Source organism: Danio aesculapii, chromosome 20 (assembly GCF_903798145.1).
Source record: "Danio aesculapii chromosome 20, fDanAes4.1, whole genome shotgun sequence".
Lineage (NCBI taxonomy): Eukaryota > Metazoa > Chordata > Actinopteri > Cypriniformes > Danionidae > Danio > Danio aesculapii.
The window spans coordinates 37,177,613-37,201,815 of record NC_079454.1 but is presented as its reverse complement, the minus strand read 5'-3'; the positions used below and the strand labels follow the sequence as shown (position 1 = coordinate 37,201,815).

At 35.1% G+C, this 24,203-nt stretch overlaps 1 protein-coding gene across 2 annotated transcripts in view; it reads right to left on the bottom strand.

Moving 5' to 3' along the window:
* The window catches only part of cnih3 (cornichon family AMPA receptor auxiliary protein 3), a 67,442-nt gene that overhangs the window by 7,024 nt on the left and 36,215 nt on the right, over positions 1 to 24,203 (bottom strand). Inside the window, exons 4-5 of one of the 2 annotated variants that reach the window (XM_056481514.1) lie at positions 5,251 to 5,363; positions 2,221 to 2,364 (exon numbers count right to left, since the gene is read on the bottom strand). In XM_056481514.1, coding sequence (XP_056337489.1) covers positions 2,221 to 2,364; positions 5,251 to 5,363 — 257 coding nt within the window. Of the gene's footprint in view, positions 1 to 2,220; positions 2,369 to 5,250; positions 5,364 to 24,203 lie in introns of both variants that reach the window. The other variant, XM_056481513.1, reaches the window with a different exon arrangement.

The window sequence follows — 24,203 nt, the reverse complement described above, 5'->3', positions numbered from 1 at the left end:
CTGAATGAATGAATGAAATAGGCGGTTTTCCATCAAGGCAACCCAGGGTGCTGAAATATAATTGGCTAAAGTGGCAGTGGGCGGGTTAAAAGAACCAAAACAAAGACAGCGTTCCACGTAACTCACATTTTCAAAACAGAATAACTGACTTCAGCATTGTTTTTCAGATAAACAAGTATGTTCACTTAGCATGTTTCTTAAATATTTTCTTCGCACTGTGCAAAAACAGAATAGCATCTACTGTGCCTAGATGATTTCGGGCGATTCCGCCTCGCCTCCAAAACGTGGCCAGCTGCACTGAATGAGCGTTCGCTCGCACCGCGTGTTGTAGGAATGAACAAGATTCTCCTCGCAGGGTGCTGCAGTCGTGGAAATAAGGTATCTTATTTCTCCCAGAACGATAGCAGATTTTCCTCTGATTACTCCTCTAACTGAAACTTTAAACAGTAGGTTATCCTTGCACTTCATCCATTATTATTGGGCGTCTCATATCTTCCCATTCTGCAAAGCGCACTCTCTACTTTTTCGCTGGTCCACTGCCATGTCCCGCTACATCCACCCGCAACCGACCCGCAATTAATTATAATGTATTTTTTTATTTCCCAACCGACCCGCGGATTATCCGCCATCCGCGCATCACTACTGCAAACATATTATGGAATTTTCATGCTTTAGAAGAGTCAAAAACTGACATACGGCACATTTAATCTAAAATATCTTAATTTGTCTTCTGAGGATAAACAAAGGTCTCATGTGTGATTAATTAATAACGGTATAATAATTAATAATCCTTTTTAAACAAAAACAGCAGTAAAAAGCTAGCATAACTGCTGGGAAGAAAAGCACAGAGTTCCAGAAGATACTGGAAAAAGGGAGCTAAATGACTGAATTTCAATTCCAGACCCTTTCTGAATGAATGAATAAATGAATGAATGAAATAGGTGGTTTTCCATCAAGGCAACCCAGGGTGCTGAAATATAATTGGCTAAACTGGCAGTGGGCAGGTTAAAAGAACCAAAACAAAGACAGCGTTCCACGTAACTCACATTTTCAAAGCAGAATAACTGACTTCAGCATTGTTTTTCAGATAAACAAGTATGTTCACTTAGCATGTTTCTTAAATATCTGCAAGCATATTATGGTATTTTTATGCTTTAGAAGAGTCAAAAACTGACATACAGCACCTTTAATTTGTCTTCCGAGGATAAACAAAAGTGTGATTAGATAATATCAGTATAATAATTAATGATCCTTTTTAAACAAGGCCAGTAAGGGATTCTACACTCTCAGAAATAGAGGTGCAGGAGCTGTGACTGAGGCAGTATCTTTTCAAAAGACACATATTTGTATCCAAAGAGTCCACAGCTGTACCTCAAAGATGCATTTTAGTGCCCAAATGTACCCATAAAGTACATTTAAAGTACCATTATGGACCCTTCAGGTACAAATATGTATCGTTTGAAAAGGTACTGCCCCAGTCACAGCTCCTGTACCTTATTTCTGACAGTGTATAATATTAATGTCTGACTAGCTCATATAATGTTGCATATTGATTATTGCTTTATATTACATCATAATATAAAGTAGTGTGGCTATACTATACTTGCGGTGTACTTTAACATTTATGGTCAATTTAAAACAAAATGTCTTAAAATGTGAAATGTTGCTGATTATGTTTAGGTTCTGTTAAACTTTGCTTTAAGAAAACAGCAGTAAAAAGCAAACCGTTAGAGGAGATCGCATAACTGCTGGGAAGCAGAAGATACTAGAAAAAAGGGGAGCTAAATGACCGAATTTCAATTCCAGAAGCAAAGAGTATTAAATAATGCAAATTTGGCTGATACACAACATTTGCCTTTGATCTGACAAAAGGTCATAAGGGCTGTTTGCTGGAAGGGTGAGCTATTATAGAATATGTACGTTTGTATGCGTATATTAACATTTAATGTGACATGATATAATGAAGAGGAAAGAAGAATCAGGAATTCTACCCAAAGGCATGTTGCTGGAGCCATCCAAGAGCACAGAGTCCTTGTCAGTTCAAATGTTTGTTTAAGTATACATCTCTGCTATGCTATAGGCTTCAGGTATAGCTTATACTATAGCAAAGGCACACACTAAAAAGCATATTAGGCTGCAAAGATATAAAAATCAATCAACATGCTGCACAGAGTCTCATTAGCAGATGATGGTTGAGACAGCTGCTGCATATCTACTCACCAGTAGAGATAGTAGAAGAACGAGAGGACAAAGAAGGACATCTTGCACCAGGCTTCTTTTTGGCAGAATTTTAGCGTGTCTCCATTCATGACAGACGCTGGATCGTAGAGAAGTTCTTTAGTGTCTGTTGGGCTATGGAAGTACCTGCCGCAAAATTAGAAAAAACACAAGGCGGGTAGTGCGTCTTGAAACAATATGTGCATTTGCATTTGTGACCCTGGACCACAAAACCCATCTCTACCGTCTTATGGTGAACATACTATTGTATGGGTCAAAAGTATCTTTTCTTTTGTGCCAAAAATTATTAGGGTATTAAGTACCATGCTCCATGAAGAGGAGGGGGGTGGGGGTGCACAGCTGCATAAAGACTTTTAATGTGAATATTCATCTCACATTTACCTAGTTTGCTCTACAAAAAGAAATGCTTTGCGCATTTGGACTGTTACTTTGTATTTAACTGCTATGCATATGGAAGTTTTTTCCTAACAAAATCAAAATGAAAATTCAAATGCCTAAAAAGATCATATAATAAATCAAACTTTCAAAACAACTACCCAAACGATAAATCAAATGCTCAAAAGATGAAATAATAAATCAGAATGCATTCTCATATCAAAAAATCTAATGTATTTATTTAATTTTTATGAACAACTCAGTAAAATCCTGTAGTAATTAAATGACAAATCAAATGCTCAAACTATAAATCAAATGGTCTTCATTACACAGACACAGCTGGACGCTCCTGATGGACTGATTACTAGGACTATAAAGGCACCTCATTCACACAGACTCTTAGCTGAGTCTTGTTTTTCCCTGTGAAGCATTACAAAGCATTTTTCCTGTTTGTCCTGCCATGTTTTGATCCTTTTCTTATTTACCATTATTGTTGTTTTGCCTCCTGTCCTGTTTCTAATTCTGTGTCTAATTAATGTTTTGTTAACATTTGTCTCTGTTTTATTTATTTATTTAATTTTTTTTTACTTTTTTTAATTGTTTGTTCTGATAATGTGTTATTATTATTTTTTTTTTTTTACCAATTTCCAAAAGATTTTTATTTACTCAACTTCAGACATTTTAGGCTAGTGCAACTGATGTATTAAAAAATTGAGCACACAAGAAAAAAATGAAAGGAAATAAAGATTTTTTTTGTTCACTCAACTTGAGGCATTCCAGTTCTGCAGACAAAAAATGTTCAGTTGGCACTACTTAAAACGTTTTGTTACAGAATAGTTCACCAATGTCAACCCAACTAAATGTTTTTTGTATTACTTACAAATAATTTTAGGTCATTGCAGTTGGTGTTTTCAAAAGTTGAGTAAACAAGAAAAAGCAAAAGGAAATAATGATTATATTATAAAAAATGTTTTTTGTAGTTGTACTGGCTTAAATTTGTTTACAGTGTAACGTAAATATATAAAAATATATTTTGATTAGCAATGTGCTTTGCTAAGAACTTAATTTTGATAACTTTAAAAGTTTTTTTAACCCTCAGACTCTTAGTTATCTGTTAATTTCATTTCATTTCATTTTCATTTCATTTAATTTAATTTATTACACACTTTGGCTGGTGTAAGCCTCTTTGTTCTTAGTATTTTACCTTTAAGTCCTTAGAGATGACTTAAATATAATCTGCAATTGTAAAACATGCCACCCCTGGTACAATAATTCTATTGGGGACATCAGAAACAAGGAACCAAAGCATTAAAGGACATTTGGAGAAAAAAATGTGGAAGAAATGAAGTGACAGAGTGCTGGATATCAGCTTTATAGGATTTGCGAGAATAAAGGTGGATTTATTGCAAGGAAAAAGCAATAAATCTTGCAAGGGAAATGACTGATGGTGATCCAGCTAATCATATCAATAATCCAAATCCACATTACTATCTTACTGATTAAGTTCAGTATGTCATCATTCTGCAGAAAAATCACAGCAGAGCAATCTCTCATATTCTGTGGCAGTAATTGAGAACAACATTCAGTACCAAAACCTGAAGAAAGATTTAGAGCTCCACTGCAAAGTGACTGAAACTCATTTTATCGAACTTATGATTTCCCAGTTGTTTAACTGTGTGATGAAACATTCAGTCTGCTATTTTTTCATCTGCAAAAATGAAAAAGACTAATGCGCATTGACAAGATTAGGAAGAACAGACACTATTCATTTACTGGCAAGGAGAATACATTAGGAGTCCCTTGAATACTGATGTTACAATTCTCTTATAAAATTATGGATTCATATGTAAATATTGAGTGTTTAATTATTTAGATCATTTAGCATGACAAATAATGAATATTAAAGGTTTCAATGTTTTGCAGTCTTTGATTAATAATTCCCTAGTATCCACAGCTCACTGCTCATCTGCCAATTTAATACTTAAAATGAATTTAATTTATTAGAGGAATATTTAATTTATACTAGAGGTATGTGATTTGGTTCATTGACATATGAAAGAAATGTTAATACAATATAACCGGAAACCGGTAACCATTTACTTTTCTTATGTGTCAATATTTACAGATTTCCAACATTCTTCACAATATCTTTTTTTTGTGTGTTCCACAGAACAAATGTACTCAAACTGATTTGGAACAAGTCAAGGGTGAGTAAATTATAACATAATTTGGTCACACTTTATTTTATTCAATTCACACTAACAAACCATAAACTAAGTCTTTTAGCTCAATAAACTACTAATTGGCTGCGTTTTAATAGTTATCAAGGTAGTAGTTGGGTTTAGGTATTGAGTAAAATTAGGAATGTAAAACAAGATCATACTTTATATTTAACACAAAGTGAATATCTTAATATTAGGCTGGTAATAAACCGTAAATGGTGTGAATGGTTAACTAAAGTGTTACTAAGAATTTTAATTGTTGAGTGAACTGTACCTTAAAAAATAAATCATGATATAAATGTTGCCCATGTTATCCAGCCCTGTGGTTTGTCAGGATACTTATTTCACAGTAAGCACACAGTGAGTGCGTTATAGTTTTTTGAATAGGAATAAATAGGCTGGTTCAGGTGCTCACCTCCATGTGTTGTAGAAGAGCAGAGGGATATTGAGGCCTACGGTCAGCCACTCCTGAGCACACAGGAACATGATACAGAAGAGGACATGGATGGAGTATTCTGGAAGCACCAGCTAGAGAAAACACAGACAAATGACTTGGGTTGAAGGCTGTGCTCTCATTTCTGATTTTTGATTCCTTAATTATCATAAAACATTCAACGTGTGTATGCTGTTTTCACATTGTGAAGAATCATTGTTTTTTTTTTAATGATTTTATAATTTACGATTGTTAAAAAACATCCCACTGCTGCGTTTTTCAAAAGCATCGTTAGTAAAATGGATGGTAGAGACCATTGGTTGGAATGGTTGTTCTTATTGTACGACTGTGATGCTTTTGTAAAATGCAACCCAGATTTATGAAAACTTTTATAATGATGTAATAGTTAAACATAATACAATTTTTTTATTATTTTTTTAAAATTATTATTAATAAACGTAATAAGAAATATGACAAAATATAAAGAAAAATGCATAAGCTTTCACTCTCATATACACAAAAAATTACTTTTACAACAAGCTATCTTCTTCTTGGGACTATTAATATATTAGGGCTATGATTAAACGATGGTAGAATTAAAATTTTAATGGAAGACAGTGCTTGATGGAATCAATAAAATCTTATCTGATCACTGAGTTAACACTGTGCTTTTGAGGACATGGTTTCTAGGTTATGTTAGTTCACCTTCAGCAGAGGAAGAACAGGACAATTTTTGGCAACAGCGCTGTGCCAGTTTTGCTGTAAACGGACAAGAAAGTGGACTCTTAGGTCAGTTTCTTTGGGCAGTTGTTGAGATTGATAGCACATACAGTATGTCTACAACCAAAACTATTTTCAAATGTGTTGTCTATTCTCAGTAGAATTTCTTTCCACGACAAATTCTCAAAGACATTGTGGAAGAGGTAAAGTACACAGCACTTACAAATGTATAAAAACACAATAGCCACAGTTTATATCTTTAATTGCATCAACAAATAAGTATTTGCAGAATCTAGGAGCCATTAACTGTGGTTTGTATCTGATATAGACTGAAGGCTGGCTTTAGTGAATCATTTATCATTTAAGACAAAACCTCCTAAGGCACAAATATCTCCTGTGGAGTACATTCACAGCAGGCTGAAGGAAATGTGGTTCAGGCTAACCTTTATGTAAAAGGGCTCATTAAAATCCGACCTGTCCCAGCTATTTAACCTTATTGGCGCAAAAAGGCCCAAAATATTCCAGCACCACTACAAAAATACCCTTGATTAAAAAAAACCAAAAGATGAATACTTCAGAGAATACATGTATCTAGTCCTGTGCAATTCCTGTCTGTGCTCCACACTCATCTTCATAACCAGATAAATATTAAACATATATTTCAGCATGTACAGAAATGAAAGACTTCAACTTATTTAGCATAAATTCATGTTATTATTCAAAACTGTTCCCTTGGTGAGTATCTATTCTCCTCAAGCTGAGGCTTATGGATAATTTCTTATCTGGGTTTCAGCTGAATTGTGAACTGCCGTTGGCAAAGCAGAGTTTCTCAGAGTTTGCCTAAAACTTCACTCTCCTCACTAGGATAAATGATCTTTAATTGTTGTAATATAACTAGTTTCATTATTCACCCTTAAAAAATGTTCTAAAAGGACATTTTCAGTGTCGCAACAGAAGAATCAATGTGGGTTCCCCAAAAAACCTTTCAGTAAGCAGTCCTTAAAAGAAATAAAAAATATATATATATAGCTGCAAGCAGTAATTATCAGGCTTCAAACAGTAAAAGCCAATAGGAATTTTTGTAAAAATGTAGCATCTATCCTTTACTACAGTAAATCTGTGACTAGTTTAAAGTGGTCAGTTTCCATAGAAAAACAGCCTTATCCAACTTTTTACCAGCTGAAGTGTGACTGAAGTTGTTAACATTTTCATGCTTTTGAGTGCTTATTGTTACTGATACCAAAGTTCAGAGTTCTTGCTAAGGTATGAAACATTGTACAATATACAGCTGCATATACACACACGTGAAATGCAATATCGCCCCATGGAGGCCCAGGAGCCACCTAACCAGTTTTGCCACACTGCATTCGGATTTTTGAGTCAATTAGGCCAGCGGTCCCTCAGTTCATTCTACCTTCATAATTTTTATTCACATTGTGAAAAAATAGTATAGTTTGACTATGGCAATTTGTAAATTTTGATTTAGTGGCTAATTCATATGAATTCGTACTTTCTCATCGTACAATTTAGTATGATTTGCTTATTCCCAATGAATTTAGGGGTGGAGTTGGCTGCCACGCCTCCTGTTTAAAATCATACATTTTCGTACATCTGAACTTTACGAATTTGCTAATAAACTGACAAACATAACATAGTTACTGTCCTTGTGAGATCAGGCTGGTTTGACCACATGGTGTTGATACAGTGACCTCAAATCAAGCTCATACATATGCTCTGATTTTTATAAAAATTACTCCGCCCACTTTGGATGTTTGAATATCCTGTGGTGATGCTGAACTCAGTGACTCCTGAGTATCTGACTACACCACTTTGGTTCAGATTGGATGAAAAACCTAGAACTAGTTTGCAAAAGTAGATTTGAAAAAAATTAAAAATAAACAGATCAAATCAGACCAAATCTGAACAATTGTAGACTTTGAGCCAAGGATTTCAGTTATGTAAGGCACTTGAGTTTGTGGCCAGTATTTTTGGGGTTATGAGCAATTACATGTTTTGGACCACTTCAGCATCAACATGAGGCCGATTTGGACGAGTCTTGGTGACATTGCAGATGGGGTGGATACTACCATCTGGCAAAGATTCAAGTCTCTACGACTTACAGTTTGGTCTGCCTGATCACTTTTAGGGCTTTTTTCCACAATAAAGAATCTTTTGTGAAATGGAAAGGTTCCCTGGATTTTAAAGTTTTCCACTGATTCAATTCAATTCAATTCAATTCAATTCAGTTCAATTCAATTCAATTCAATTCAATTCAATTCAATTCAATTCAGTTCAGTTCAATTCAATTTAATTCCATTCAAGTTTATTTGTATAGTGCTTTTCACAATAATTATATCACAAAGTGATGTTTTATAAACAAATTTCGGGAGGAGCACGCGCAGAAGTTTCGGTATCAAATACGTCATTGACAATTATTCTATTATCCAATCAGTTCTTGACCAAACCCCTATATATACCAAAGCTGTCTTACCTGCAGCATCTTACGACTTTAGCAACCCTCCACCACCCCGTCACCTCACCTCTTAAGCATTACAATCCCGGGGGGAACGTTCTGGGGCCGGGCTAGATACTTCGCTCGAATACCTATTCCTCTCTGTTTCCTGATAAGAGGAATAACTCGAGTTTGGGTGTCTTCCCCGAGCTCAGAGCCCTCTCCCCGGACAGCACGCCAAATACGCTTTATTCTGAAACTATTGCAAGTGTGAACTCGTGAAGGCGACGTGTTTGTTTCTCACTCATGTACGTTTTTGATTTAAACTTGCATAAAGCCCATTTACTTTACTTGTGAACTAAAAATCCGAACACTCCTAAGTGAAGTTAACATTTTGAGTAAACATAATCTCCAAATCGCATAAAGACAGCAAAAAAGAAGCAAAAACTGACCCCGCAGAGAATGCCGCGAATGAGCTGAACATGGCAGCAATGGTCAATCTTTTGCATCAACATCGACAGGTCCTATTGGTGGAGTTTAAATCCTCTATTTCAACTTTTGAGGAAAAGATAATTATTTTTTCAATATTTATTAACTGATGCCAATTAAAAACATTTTGTAAAACGAAATGTACAGTATATTCAGATAATTGATTTGAATCATGATTTTGATTTTGATTATTTCTATCACATTGTCCACCATCTTGATTTTATTGTTTTCCCATTGAATTTGTTGTAATGCATTCTGGGATTGCATTCTGCCACTGTAGATTTTGGAGCAGAGTGACTGAGGGCAGTGAGAAATGCTGGATAATCATGTAAATATGGACTGGCAGCTGGTCTAGGAAGGGCCCATCTGGAAGATCGGCCTTTATCTGTTAGACTTCAGGGCTTCTGAACATCTGACTTAATTTAGGCACAATATTTTGTCCTTCATTTCAGGGGAAGACATAAACAAAAATGGCAGTTTTGGGGTGAATTTATGTGTGATATTTATGTGACATTAATCTTTAATCAGCAGCCCAGCTGTGGCACTTAATAACAGCCTGCCTTAAGACACCATGAAACCAAATTGACAATTCTTGTTTTTATTAGAGAGTTGCTGTGTTTCTTATCAATTATTTATTGTCAGTGCACATCATTATTTGAAAAAAGCATGCACTCTCATAATCTGTAATCAAAATAACTTCCTCTACCTCTTGCAAAGACATCTCTTCTCCAATGATGTTTACTGGTGAAAAACCTGTCAATCACCAGTCAACCAATAGTCATTCACAAGCATCCAGAATTTCATAATAGGGAAACGACTTCTGTTTAATGTCAACAGTGTAAACCTGTAAAAAGAAAGCTGTATTCTGTAACCAATAGTCTTGTTCTAAAAGTTAAAACAGGTGCCAAGAATGTAAGTAATTTATTTCTTTAGGGGGGAAAGCATTTATAATCTGTAAAAACTCAATTTACCTTTAAAACAATATTGTTTTATATCAAATTCATGCTGAAAAGCATTACCCATGATGATATACAGAAAACTCCACCAATCATAGAGGTCTTTAACTCTGCACACACCCTTAAATCACCACAAATGATATAATTAAGCTGATGATTTCCAATCTTTGTGTATACAGTTGCAATCAGAATTATTAGCCCCCTTTGATTTTTATTCTTTTTTAATTGTTTAACAGAGCAAGGAAATTTTCACAGTATGTCTGATAATAATTTTTCTTCTGGAGAAAGTCTTATTTGTTTTATTTTGGCTAGAATAAAAGCAGTTTAAAAAAAAAAAAACATTTTGAGATAAAAATTATTAGCCCCTTTAAGCTAGATTTTTTTTTGATAGGCTACAGAGCATACCATCGTTATAAAGTAATTTGCCTAATTACCCTATCCTGTCTAGTTACCCTAATTAACCTAGTTAAGCCTTTGAATGCCACTTTAAGCTGTACAGAATTGTCTTGAAAAATATCTAGTCAAATATTATTTACTGTTATCATGACAAAGATAAACAAAATCAGTTATTAGAAATGAGTTATTAAAACTATTATGTTTAGAAATGTGTTGAAAAAATCTTCTCTCCATTAAACAGAAATTGGGGGAAAAAAACAGGGGGGCTAATAATTAAGGGGGGCTAATCATTCTGAATTAACCTGTATATAGGCATATTTTGCAACAGACTTTAAATATTCTGCTTCAATTTGACTTTAATGAGCAGTTTTATATTTCTTTGTCATTTTTTATTTGATTATCGTTCGCAGTGCTTCATGGCATAGTAGTTCTCTTATTTTAAGGTACAGTTCAGTTCTCGCTATTAACAAACCATTAACTATGACCTTTAGCTCAATAAACTCCTATTTGTCTGGTTATTGATGTTATTAAGATAGTACTTAGCTTTAGGTATTGAGAATTAGGGACGTAGAACAAGATCATGCAGAATATCTTCACTCTCAGAAATAAAGGTACGCGAGCTGTCACTGGGCTGGTACCTTTTCAAAAGGCACAAATTTGTTCCTAAATGGTCTATATTAATACCTCAAGGGTACATATTAGTACCTAAAAAGTATAAAAGTGTTCCTCTTAAATTTTTTAGGTACTAATACAGTATATACTTTTGAGGTACCAATATGGTCCCTTTATGTATAAATGTGTACAGTACTTTTTGAAAAGGTACCACCCCAGTGACAGCTCGCGTACCTTTATTTCTGGGAGTGTACTTTACAAGTACAAATAAACAGTCAATATCTTAATAATAGGCAGCTAATAAGATGCTAGTTAATCGTTAGAATTGTAATGTAGTGTGTATTTATATTAGCACCATAGGTGGTCGGGCTTTTTCATACCACGCGCCAAAATTATGGAATGCATTATCCATTACCATTAGGAATGCCGTTTCTCTGGACTGTACTAAAAAGCTTCTTAAGACTGACCTTTTTAATAGTGTTTTTAATGTGTGATCTATTGTTATCTTACTTATTGTTATATATTCCTATGTATTCTTTTTACTGTTTTATTGGTTTTTGCCTTGTACATACTTTGAGCTTGAGAAAAGCACATTACAAAAATAATATGTATTATTATTATTATTTTATAGCACATTTAACGTGTATGACCATACATCCAAAGCGCTTCACAATCATAAGGGGGGTCTCTCCACACCACCACCAGTGTGCAGCATCTACTAGGATGATGCGATGGCAGCCACAGGACAATGGTGCCATGCGCTCACCACACACCAGTTTTAGGTGGAGTGGAGAGAGTGATAAAGCCAATTCAGTGGATGGGGATGATTGGGAGGCCATGATGGGTAAGGGCCGATGGATGTAATTTGGCCAGGACACTCTTTACAAGAAGAGCCATGGGATTTTTAATGACCATGGAGAGTCAGGAAACTGGTTTAACGCCTCATCCGAATGCTGGTGCTCACTCACAGTATAGTGTCCCCTTCACTTTACTTCACTTTACTTTACCGCAGGTTAAACACCCCTTCTCTAGGCCTCTCTAACAGCACTTTCAACAGCAACCTAGTTTTCCCATGTAATCTCCCCTCCAGGTACTGACCAGTCACAGCCCTGCTTAGCTTCAGCGAGTAACCTGTCTTGGCTGCAGGGTGATGCGGCTGTGGTACAGAAAACAGACAGAAGTGGTAGGGGAGACCGGGTATAGTTGAAACACAGGGAGAGTAGTAACACTACCAATCCCACAAACCAGGGATAAGATAAGGGTCATGTAACATTTTCAGTTTCCTCAGGTTAACCTAACAATCACACATGGAGATTTTCCAGTCAGTCTTGCAATCTCTTCTGAAGCTACAACAGAAAATCGAATTCTGTGGTAAGAAAGTAAAAAAAAAAAAATAACAAGATTATATTTTGTTTAGTACCTCTGCCATTGTAGATGATGCTGTATGAGTTATATCAGGTCAAATTATATTTTCTCTAGTAAAGAACGGTATATCAACCTCCTGCTAATTTCAAAGCACCATGCTAATACAGCTAGCTAAACAATGGGTGATAGTGGCGGGGTAGGGTGAAAGACGTGCTTTGAATGTATACAAACACTTACACACACATACATATGAATGTGCACATGCACAAACAAATGTACTTGTGCATGCACAAGCACACAATATGCACATACACTTCCAATATTCACATACATTTTATTGTTGCAGTCATTTATTTACAATAAAATTGTTGTTGTGGCATATCACTTGTAGTACGCTTAGCTTTTGTGCATTTTGCCTACCTGTTACAACTTAACCCAGTATGTGTTACAACGTACCTTATAGTGGGGTAACAAATGACCACTTTGTATTTGTCATCATCTCACATAGTCTGTGATATAGTTTAAGAAATTTAAATTGTTGATGTTTGTAGTAGACAAATGTGGGTACTTTGCCTAAAAGTTTCAGTCATGTAGCTAAAAAAAGGTAGTTTTAGGTGCTAAAGAAAAATTGTCTTACAATCAACCCCAGTCTCCCCTACTTGTTTCTGTTCTTTCTTTAAAACTGTTCATTAAACAGTTGCTTTGGTTCATGGAGACCTATATCAGCTATTTTTCTGCATTTAGTATGCACATATTTCACCATTCAGAAAGTATTCATTTCTCCCACACAATAGCTATATATGTATGCTAATCATTAATCTATGGTCAAGGGCTGCTCAAACCAAAGTTCAGGAGTGCTTTAGGTGTAATGTTTTAAAGTTGTCTTCCCATGATGACACCACAAGAGCCTCTTCCGAAGCATGTAGCACCCCTAATGAGGGGTCTGCTGTGGCTGAGTGCTTTTTACTGTGGAGTGTCCTCTTCATTCACTTTCCAGCCCTCCGCTCCTGACACTGCAGGTCTTTCCAATTAACACTGCTTACTGCTAATGACATGTCCCACCATTAGTGCAGCATAGAGTGGCCACCAAACCTGTGGATATCTCTTTAATGAGCCAATGTGTCTTGACAGTGTATATATTAAGAATAGAGATAAAAAAGGAAGGGACAAATGCTGTCTCTACCCTTTAGAGGTATTTTGTGGTAGACAATTGACCTCTATATTAACCGTTTGGGATCATTAAGATTATTTTAAAGGATTTTTAAAAAAAAAGTATGTCTATTCAGCTCACCAAGGCTTACACAAAATAGAGAAAACATTTAAAAAATGTTACTGATCTATCAAAACAAGGTTGATTTTGTCCAAAATGGTTGTAAAGTAAAATGGTTTAAAATAACCATTTTGTTAATAAATAAATTCCTTCAGAAATAACTATAATTTGCTGTTCTGTTATAATAAATTTGTTACTAGTACGCATTAAGGGATAGTTCACCGCAAAATGAACATTTGCTCACTATTTACGCTCTCTCTCTAAAGTGGTTCCAAACCTCTATTAGTTTCTTTCTTCTGTCAAACACAAAAGAAGGTATTTTAAAGAAAGCTGAAAATCTGTAACCCCTGACTTCCATAATAGAACAATAAATACTATGAATATCAGTGGTTACTGGTATCTAGATTTTTCTGAATATCTTCTTTTGTGTTCAATAAAAGAAACAGTCAAAGGGGTTTGGAAGAAGTAAAGGGTGAGTAAATGATGACAGAATTTTCAGCTTTAGGTAAACTATCTTTTTAATAATGATTCTTATAAGTGTCTGTGTAGAATTTTTTTTCCTGCTTCATAATTGAAAATTTACAGTACTTGAATAGCATGAATAGCAAGTTCAAATAACATTTGAAATGTGAAATACTTGTCTTTACTTGCATTCTCAAACAATTGAATGTGTCCTAGATCAATAAAAGCAAACACATTTAAATGGTACTTATGACAGTATTCACAAAAATTAAGCAGCGCAACAGTTTTCAACACTGTTAATAATAATAAATGTTTCTTAAGCAGCAGACAATTATATAAAATTTCTGATGCTGAAAAGTCAAATTTGAATCATAAAATACATTTTAAATACAGTTGTTTTAAATGGGACCTTTTATGCAAAAAAAAAAAAAAAAAAAACACTTTTATAAGAGGTTTAAACACAGTTGTGTGGCAACAGTGTGTGAATATAGCCAGCCTCTAATAATAAAAAATGATTAAAGGTGCAGTAGGTGATTATCTTCAGAAACATTTTTTTTTGCTGTGCTGGTTGAAAATCTCTTCACATTCTAGCAATGATTAAAGTAAACGATCTAAATGTATTTATATTCTGGGTAAGGCATATGGCCCTTTTAAATATAGCTAATTTTGACACTCTCATCGGCAAAGCAGTAAAGGCCAACCCAGGCTCATTCTGAAAATGTACTCCCATGGACGTTTCTGGAGACTGCGAATTATGTAGCCAGAAGTACGTATGGCTGCATTTCATTTTTTAAGCGAACGCTACGGGAGTGGGTGATGTGACGCCGTTCCTTTTTGCGCTTACCGGCTGACCGCTTACGTCCGTGTGGAGGGCTTTCCCGCCACAACCAGATTGTCCAGTTAGCTCGTCGTGTGCGTCGGCGGACTTGAGATGCAGAGAGGAGTTGATCACATTGATGACAACTGGGTTTGAATCCGGGAAAGAGCGGTTCCAGAAATTAAGTAAGACAAAAACAGAATCCAAAAAGTAAAGTGAACGAGTGAATAACAGGGTGTGAATGTTGTAAAAAATCAGACGAGGGCTTTTCTTTTTCTGGAAGGCTTTTGTAAATTGTTGGTTGGGTTTAGGGAAGTAAGCGGGCGGGCGGGTCAATCAGTAAAAATGGTTGGGTTTAGGGAAGGAGGAGGGTGGGCCTGTCGATTGGCCAGACGCCCAGTCAATCATTCAGTCCGACAGACAGACGGTCGTTCGACAGCGGCCTCTTGTGGGTTTACGCAAGAACAAAAACTTCAAAAATACGTACCTCCCGGGACATATTTTGCGGTCTCCAGAAACGTCCACAGGACTACGTTTTCAGAATGAGCCTGGGTTGGTAAAGGCAGACAGCGTTGTCGCCAGGGCGGCCAGAGCGCCCTGTCGGTGTGATCGCACAGTTAGAGTTTTAGGATGCACAAATGAACACTGTAGTCTCAATAGACTATTTTCTGAGCCACTTCTTTTAACATTTTCAGTTTTCAATGATACAATGTTAGTCCTGTTTTGAATATGCCACTATGCTGACATATTTGTAGCTCCACCCTCTTTTGAAAAGAGCACTATCTCATTTGAATTTAAAGAGACAGTCACCAAATTGTGCCCAATTTGGTTCAAAGCCTAAAAGGGGCAGTTTCAAACACTTATAAAAAATTTATTTGAGGTATTTTGAGCTGAAACGTTACATGACACATCAGAGACTTATTTTATCTTGTAAAAAGGGGTGTAATAGGTCCCCTTTAAAGAATAAGACAGAATAGGCTCCTTTTAAAAATCATACTGTTCCCAAACGTTTGCATAGTGTACTGTATGTGCAGGAAAATAAATTCACGTCCAGGAACCATTGACTTTCACATTCTGTGTCCTCAGATTAGCTACAAAATGTTCTTGGCCTTAGCAGATCAGAAGAGCCGCTAGTCTCCAATTAATGTCTTTCTCTTTCAGCAGCAGCTAATAATTAACTACAGCAAAGAATTATACATATTTTCTCTTTAAAAAACACCTAACCCCATGACACAGAACAGCATATGAACCAGCTCTGTGATTAACTATTCAGACTGTGATTTTCACCATTTTGAATATGAGGGTATGGCACTGATACATGCTTCCAGGTAGAAAATGAAAGGATAATAATATTATTAATATATATTTTTTCTTAAAATGAGTTTAGCAATAGAAAGATGGTCTCATCTTAGCGGATGCCATATTTTTTATGCACTGTGTGAGGTTTACATTTAATTATTTTATTATTTAGATTTTTTATATACTTTTCTGATTTGATGCCTTGATAAAAAAAAGAAAATATATTGAATTGCGCTGTGAGCTTTTATTTTTTGTTTTTTTTAATCAGTTAATATTAACCACATAATAAAAAATAAGCATAACTGAAAACTGTAATATCTTTTAAAGGGCATCTATGATGATCTACTTTTGTAAGCTGTTTGGACAGAACTGTGTGTAGGTATCATTTGTCCACTGTCATACTGGAGTGATATAAACACAACAAGTCTCTTTTTATAAATTTCCTAACGTTAAAATAGAATCCAAATCCCTCCCATTTTGAGGTCCCCCACAACATGATGTAGGTGTGCAGTTTTCATCGCCCACCGAATGGATTGACAGGTGCCATGTCTCCATAATAACATATATACATGTCCATAGAACAGTTTTTGCAAAGAAACTGGGATTAAAACATGTTACAAGTCTCTGTGATCAGCTGCACCTCAGTGATTAATATTATAAGTTTAAAACGTTTTTAAAACAGTGCATGTTTGTAATAAAGAGAGTAAAATCGCTATGTAACTCTTAACTGCTATAATCACCTACTTACTTGGTATTTTTGACTAGTGACCTTATTTCTGCTTCATCCGAGTCTGTCTCTATCACTGAAGGGTTTATCTGATGTAACACATGAAAAGCAGACACGCACAACAGAGCGGTGGGCGGGGAGAAGAAGCTCATTTGGATTTAAAGCCACAGGCTACAGAAACAGCTACATAGTTCTTAGACACAAAAATGGGCAGATTCTACATATTATAATAACTAATCCGATGAGTATTTTGAGCTGAAACTTTAGACACACATTCTGGAGACACCAAAGTCTTATCTTACATCTTGTAAAAGAGGTAAAATACAGTACTGGGATGCTGCTGGAAGGGCATCCGCTGTGTAAAAGCTGTGCTGGATAAGTTGGTGGTTCATTCTGCTGTGCTGACCCCTGAGAATTAAGTTGACAAAAATCTCAAGACTTTTGTTGTTTCAGCTCATTTTAGTTTGAACAAGCAGCAAAAATTATTTTTTTTGACTGTACCTGGTCTGAAATAATGTTTAGGTAGGTAGCTTGTGTTAAATTTATGTCCACATCAACCTTTCTTATAATTATTATTGTTTGTTATTATTAATGTTATTTATTTATTTATTTATTTATTTATTTATTTATTTATTTATTTATTTATTTATTTATTTATTTATTTATTTATTTATTTATATTTATATTATTATTATTATTATTATTATTATTATTATTGTTGTTGTTGTTGTTGTTGTTGTTGTTGTTGTCACTTACTCCAAAAAAAAAAGGATTTTCGTAGAGTTTTTGTCTTGTTTCAAGTGTAAAGGTCTAAAGGTTCTTAAATTAAGAAGAATTTTTTTGACAAGTAACAATATTGTTTTGTTTTCAGAAAGTAATAATTAAAAATGAAGCGGGTTTTTCCTTAAAACAAGTAAAATAATCTGCCAATGTGATAAGCAAAGTAATACATGTTTTTCTTTGAAAACAAGATCACACTGTTGGCATATTATTTAGCTTGTATGAGGGAAAAAAATTTCTAAAAATAAGACAATATTTTTTACTTGTCAAAAAAAGTCTAGAATTAAGATAAAAACTGTGCAGACACATACTGTAAGACACATTCTGGAGCAATTCTTGTAAAAGAGGTCAAATAAGTGCCCTTTAAAGAGCAAAGTGTACGCATTTCTAAAACCCTGCAGATACATATTTGAAATACAATATAATTAATTAATTCATTTATTCATTTTCTTTTCGGCTTAGTCCCTTTATTAATCTGGGGTCACCACAGCGGAATGAACTGCCAACTCATCCAGCATTTGTTTTATGCAGCAGATGCCCTTCCAGCTGCAACCCATCACTGGGAAACACATACACACTTATTCACACACATACACTACAGACAATTTAGCCTACGCAATTAACCTGTACCACATGTCTTTGGACTGTGGGGGAAACCGGAGCACCCGGAGGAAACCCACGCGAACACAGGGAGAACATGCAAACTCCACACAGAAACACCAACTGACCCAGCCGAGGCTCGAACCAGCGACCTTCTTGCTGTGAGGCGACAGCACTACCTACTGCGCCACTGCGTCGCCCGTATAATATAATATTATATAATATAATATAACATAACATAACATAACATAACATAATATAATATATTTTATTATATACTGTGAATTGATTGGTGCCATTGACAAAGCTGATTCACTGCCCCTCCCGAATCGTCATTGACAGCACGGACACACCTTCAATTGACAGCAATGGCAATTTAATATTTACCTTAAGGTACATCAACAGAAGAAGCTGTATTAATAATATTGTGGCTCAAAAAGGAATATGGATAAATTATCTTATTAGAGTCTGTATTGTGAGTTTGTGTGTGTATAGTAATGCCTTTTGTTCATTTGTTTGTTTTATTAATTACTTCATTAATCTTCATTAATTTCAGACATGGCATATTTCATATGGTGTACAATAAAAATATGTGAAAAATAACTGAAAAGTTATTTATATATATGAAAAGTGTAAACTAAATATAGATTTTTTTTATTTTATTGAATCTTAATTGTATTTTAATTGACTTTTTTTTAGGAACAAATTGCAATATTTCAAGAGTAGTTAATTAAATGAATCAAAACCACATTATTTCATGTACCAGAAACAAAAATATAACATTACACTGAATTCATAAATTCAGATTTGGTCAGATCAATTAAGATTTGGTGCAGCCTCTTCTGGCCACCCCTAAGACAATTTTCTGGGGGCGCCACTGACCCCTGATGAATAAAGGAACTAAGCCGAAGGAAAGTGAATGAATAACTTATTGACTAATAATAAAATATATACAGTTGAAGTCAGAATTATTAGCCCCCCTGAATTATTAGCCCCCCCTGTTTATTTTTTCCCCACATTTCAGCATTTCAGATTTTTTCAGCACATTTCTAAACATAATAGTTTTAATAACTCATTTCTAATAACTGATTTTGTTTATCTTTGTCATGATGACAGGAAATAATATTTGACTAGATATTTTTCAAGACACTTCTATACAGCTTAAAGTGACATTTAAAGGCTTAACTAGGTTAATTATGTTAACTAGGCAGGTTAGGGTAATTAGGCAAGTTATTGTATAACGATGGTTTGTTCATCATGAAAAAATATAGCTTAAAGGGGCTTAATAATTTTGACCTTAAAATGGTTTTTAAAAATTAAAACTGCTTTTATTCTAGCCGAAATATAACAAGCAAGACTTTCTCCAGAAGAAAAAATATTATCAGACATACTGTGAAAATTTCCTTGCTCTGTTAAACATCATTTGGGGAAATATTTGAAAAAGAAAAAAAATCAAAGGGGGGCTAATAATTCTGACTTCAACTGTGTATATATTCAGATTACAGTAATGAATGTGAACTACAATTCTTGTGGAACACTTAATTTTACCAAATGTTAATAAATATGCATGATTAACCAATAACATTTCCTTTTGTAGTAGTATATCACGCTATTTCTTTTAGCCCTATAAAATTCTTTCTACCAGAATAAACTAATACATTACAATATAAATTAACTGAATAGTAAAATGAAATAGTGGCCATAGCAATTGATGTGAAAAAGAACGCTAACCAAGCACAAGTTTATTTAAGTAATAAACACTAGTGCTGTACATTTAATCTGTGTTTCATTTAACTCTGGAATATCATCAGTAAAAGTTTTGCATAATAAATTCCAAACTAAATTAGCAAAATATTCACAGCCGGCAAGCAGAAAGGACTCAAAAAGTACAAAAAGACTATTATAAATATATGCAAATGTAAGTCGACCTTGGGTAGGAGAGAATGACGTCAAACTGGAAGGGCTACGCTAATTGAAAGTTATCATGGAACACTGTGATTTTTAAGGCCAGAGCTAATGATACCACAGAGCAGATACGCACTGCCACACCTCTGCTGAGAGCACACTGTCTCAGAGCCTGTGACAGGATAATAGGCCCCTGCTGCCCCCCTACACACCCCTGTCTCAGACCTAACAAGATGCATACAGAGACAAGATACTGTCTGATTACCAGCCAGATGCTGCTATTTTTAAAAGCCACAAAGGAGAATGCTCTTTTTTTTCCTCCAGCATGCAGCGAGAGGCCGGCTATAAGAGCCTTGATAACAAAGGCTTATTTTCAACCGGGGTTTAGAGTATAGCATATCCATCATGAGCTGATAAATGGAAAAGTGCTTGAGAATTTTTCACTGCACACGAGCTCATGCAAATCGACTCGCGGACTACACCTGAGCAGCAGCATAGTTTAGTCTTGTGTTAGACTGTCTGATGCTTTGGGCTCTGCGAGAGACTCAGAACAGTGCAACAAAGCTCCCGCCTCATTCACTTCTTTTCCTTTGAAGGCGAATGGAGCTTTTCCTCTAGGCAGAGGGAGGATTTCGTACTGCGCCCCCAAGTATATCAGTGTAGGGCGTGAAAAAAGAAAAATCGCATTCCCGGCTCTAATGAGATAAGAATTGCTTGGGAAAGTATACTGTATTTGTGTGTGTGGGGGGAGCATAGCAGTTTACAAGGTTTGTTCCGACTTGTGCATGAAAATGTGCATCATTTTAAATGCCTTAATAAGACCTACTTTGTAACCACTATGAAAATAATGCAGAATCTACTTGTGCAATGGGTGCGTTATGCCAATTCTATCAGAGAACACTATTAATAATAATAATACTAATAATAAATTTTATTTAGACTTACAAGACAGTAAAAAACAACAAAGCACAGTAAAACAATAAAAAAACACAGTACGAATAAAAGAGATATCACAAATTAAAAACAGTCCTAAAAAGATGAGTTTTAAGCTTCCTAAAACAGAATAAGGAACCAGCATTCCTAATGTTAGCAGGTATAGCACAAACATTAGGAATTTCTTGAATGGTTGTACACTGTAATTAATGCAGGGTTCCACACTGTTCATTCATGTTATACCAACAAAAATTGATTTAGCTAACGTAACAAGTTTAAGAGGGCTGAACTTAAAATAATTAAATCGTTTAAAACAAACCAGCTCAAAACTTGTTTCAGCTCATTTTAGTTTAAACAAGCAGCAAAACTATTTTTTTGACTGTACCTGGTCTGTAATAAAGTTTAGGTAGGTAGCGTGTGTTAAATTTATAACGTTTATGAACTTTAATTACACATACAGCTGAAGGACATCATCACTGATTACATGGACTCTGCACCAATCACACTCACACATCCAGTGCTGAGTCTTGTTTCCTTGTGGTGATCATTACGAAGTGGTTTCCCCTGTATTGCCCAGCCGTGTTTTTGACCCTGGTTTGTTTATACTGTTTATGTTTGTTTTGCCATCTGTCTCACCTGTTTACTCTTTTTGCTCCTGCATCAAAACCTTGCCTGCCTCACAATCTATTAAAACTGCATTTGATATGACCCCTGTTGTTAACCCCATCATTACATTCTCATTCTCATCACTCATAGTTTTTCATTTTCATTTTATTCTTCTCGCTATTATCCCTGCTTTCTTTACATAATATGTAATATTAGTAAATAGGTAATTATAATTTGTATGCATGTTATACTTTTTTATGTTTCTTTGTTTCTACTTGGTTTCTGGTCTTGTATGTTTGTTTGGTTGTTTTTGGTTCAATTTTTTTCTTTTGTATTTGTATGTGGTACCATCACTTCCGCTTGTTAAGGAGCACATAAACATAGATGTCCATGTGATAAAAGTAAACATGACTCATCAGAACTCCCCTGCTCCAAGGTCCAGTTGTTTGTGTGCCCTTTTGTAAGCATTTTCAAAAGCAGACAGGGCTCATCATAGGGATTCTGAGAGCTTTGCAGCTATTCAGCCACATATGGAGCAGACTGCATTCTGCTTGTTCAGAGCAGACAAGACAGCCTTTGTTGCGGCGCCCAACACCCTGTCGTCAGTTTGTAGTTTGTCTCTTCTTGGACCTCTGGTGACCTAGAGCTACCCACAAGACTTGTCATCTCAGACATCCTGACTATGTTGTATTGCCATAACAAGTTGACTCTTGTCAAAATTTTGTTTATCTTTATTCCTGTCTATTTACCCTGCATTCAACAAATTAGTTATGAGGACTGGTTAGTTGATTACCAACTAATCATTAATTCCATCCACAACATAAAAGGACTGTTCACCCGAAATTGAAATGTCTGTCATCATTTACTCTCCCTTCACTTTTTCCAAATCTATTTGACTTTATTTCTTTCATATTTTAAGGAAAGCTGGAAACCTGTAAGCATTGACTTCCTTAGTTTTTTCCTATTATGGAAGTCAATGGTTACAGGTTTTTAGCTTTAATTAAAATATCCTCTTTTATGCTCAACAGAAAAATGAAACTCAAAAATTTTGGAAGTACTTGAGGGAGAGTAAACGTTGAGTAGATTTTCATTTTTAGGTGAACTATGACTTTAATATAATAATAATAATAATAATAATAATTATAATAATAATAATAATAAATTTTATTTATATAGCGCCTTTCCAAAGCTCAAGTACACTTTACAAAGAATGCGTTAAAAAGAGATAGTATAAGCAGATAAAAGATACAAAAACATACAGGAAGTCAAATATAACAAACTGGAAATACAAAAACAAGACCTAAGAGACAAATCACCAGAGTGCAGGTGGATCAGATAAACTTTAATATGTGATCTTGTTAGTGGCAGATAGCAGAAGTAAATGATCAACCTTTTCACAAGCCTGTTATGATGCATTTAACGGTCATCATAATCTTAAATCCTTGAAAGTTTTTATTATTTAGACTTTTAAAAAAACATATGAACATTTATATGCATTTATGAATGTAATATCTTTGCGTAAAATTACAAAAAACAAACTATCACTTATGCGAGGTGTTTCTAATGCAGCGCCTATGTGGCTGAGAGTAAATTTAACGTTATTCTCTCCTCTGGCTGCCATCATCAGTCTCACACAATTTTTTTCCTTTTCCAGAAAGTCTTGCTAAAACCATCGTGGAGTTTTTCTTTAAGTTTTTTAAGGTTACACACCTGTGATGCCTTCTGCTACTGAGCAACCCGGAAATGTGAAATGGGTCTATATTCACTTCACCTATAACTGTTTATAAAGTTTTGACTCTGAACAGCTCTTTTCATAATCACATAGAATGAAGCTGTATGTTTTCTTGTTCTCTACACATTCAAATGATAGCAATAGCACTTTTCACCAACGTTCAGGGCAAACTGTTTGAATACAGTCAACATTATTTATTTTTGATTGTTCCATTTTGTATAAAAGGGGTTTCTGAGAAGATCCAACATCACAGATTGCAGACCCTTGATTCAAAGGTCTTATCAAATGTTTGATTGTCTTTACTTTTCTGCTATCATATCTGAAATCATGCACCCAACCATCATTAGGGTGGTTTCCTGAGAGAAATGTATATCATACGGTGCTTTTATGAATGATCTTCTGCCTTTTAACTCCATATTGTCATTTCTGTTTATCGCACATTCTGTGCAAATGCCTTTGGTGATGAATGTAGAGTGAAGTGGAGTGATGAGAGGACAGAAACGTTTGTACTGCAACATCAAAAAGTAGCTTCTCGTTTGAAGAACAAACACACTGCGTTGGCAACCATAGGGGATTACGCCGCACTCCCCCGGTGGACGCCTCTGATTGGCTGATGGAATATTGACCTTGACCTTCAGAGTGAGAGAGAAAAGCTAAGCTTAACAGAAAGACAGGGTCAGAACAATGATGCTAAACTGCAGGGACAGAACTTCGCAGCTAAATTAAACCATCATTATGCTGTAACTGTAATTTTAGAGAACAGTAATGATCATGTACACTTAGTACATCTGATTTATTTTTTAGCACAGGCACA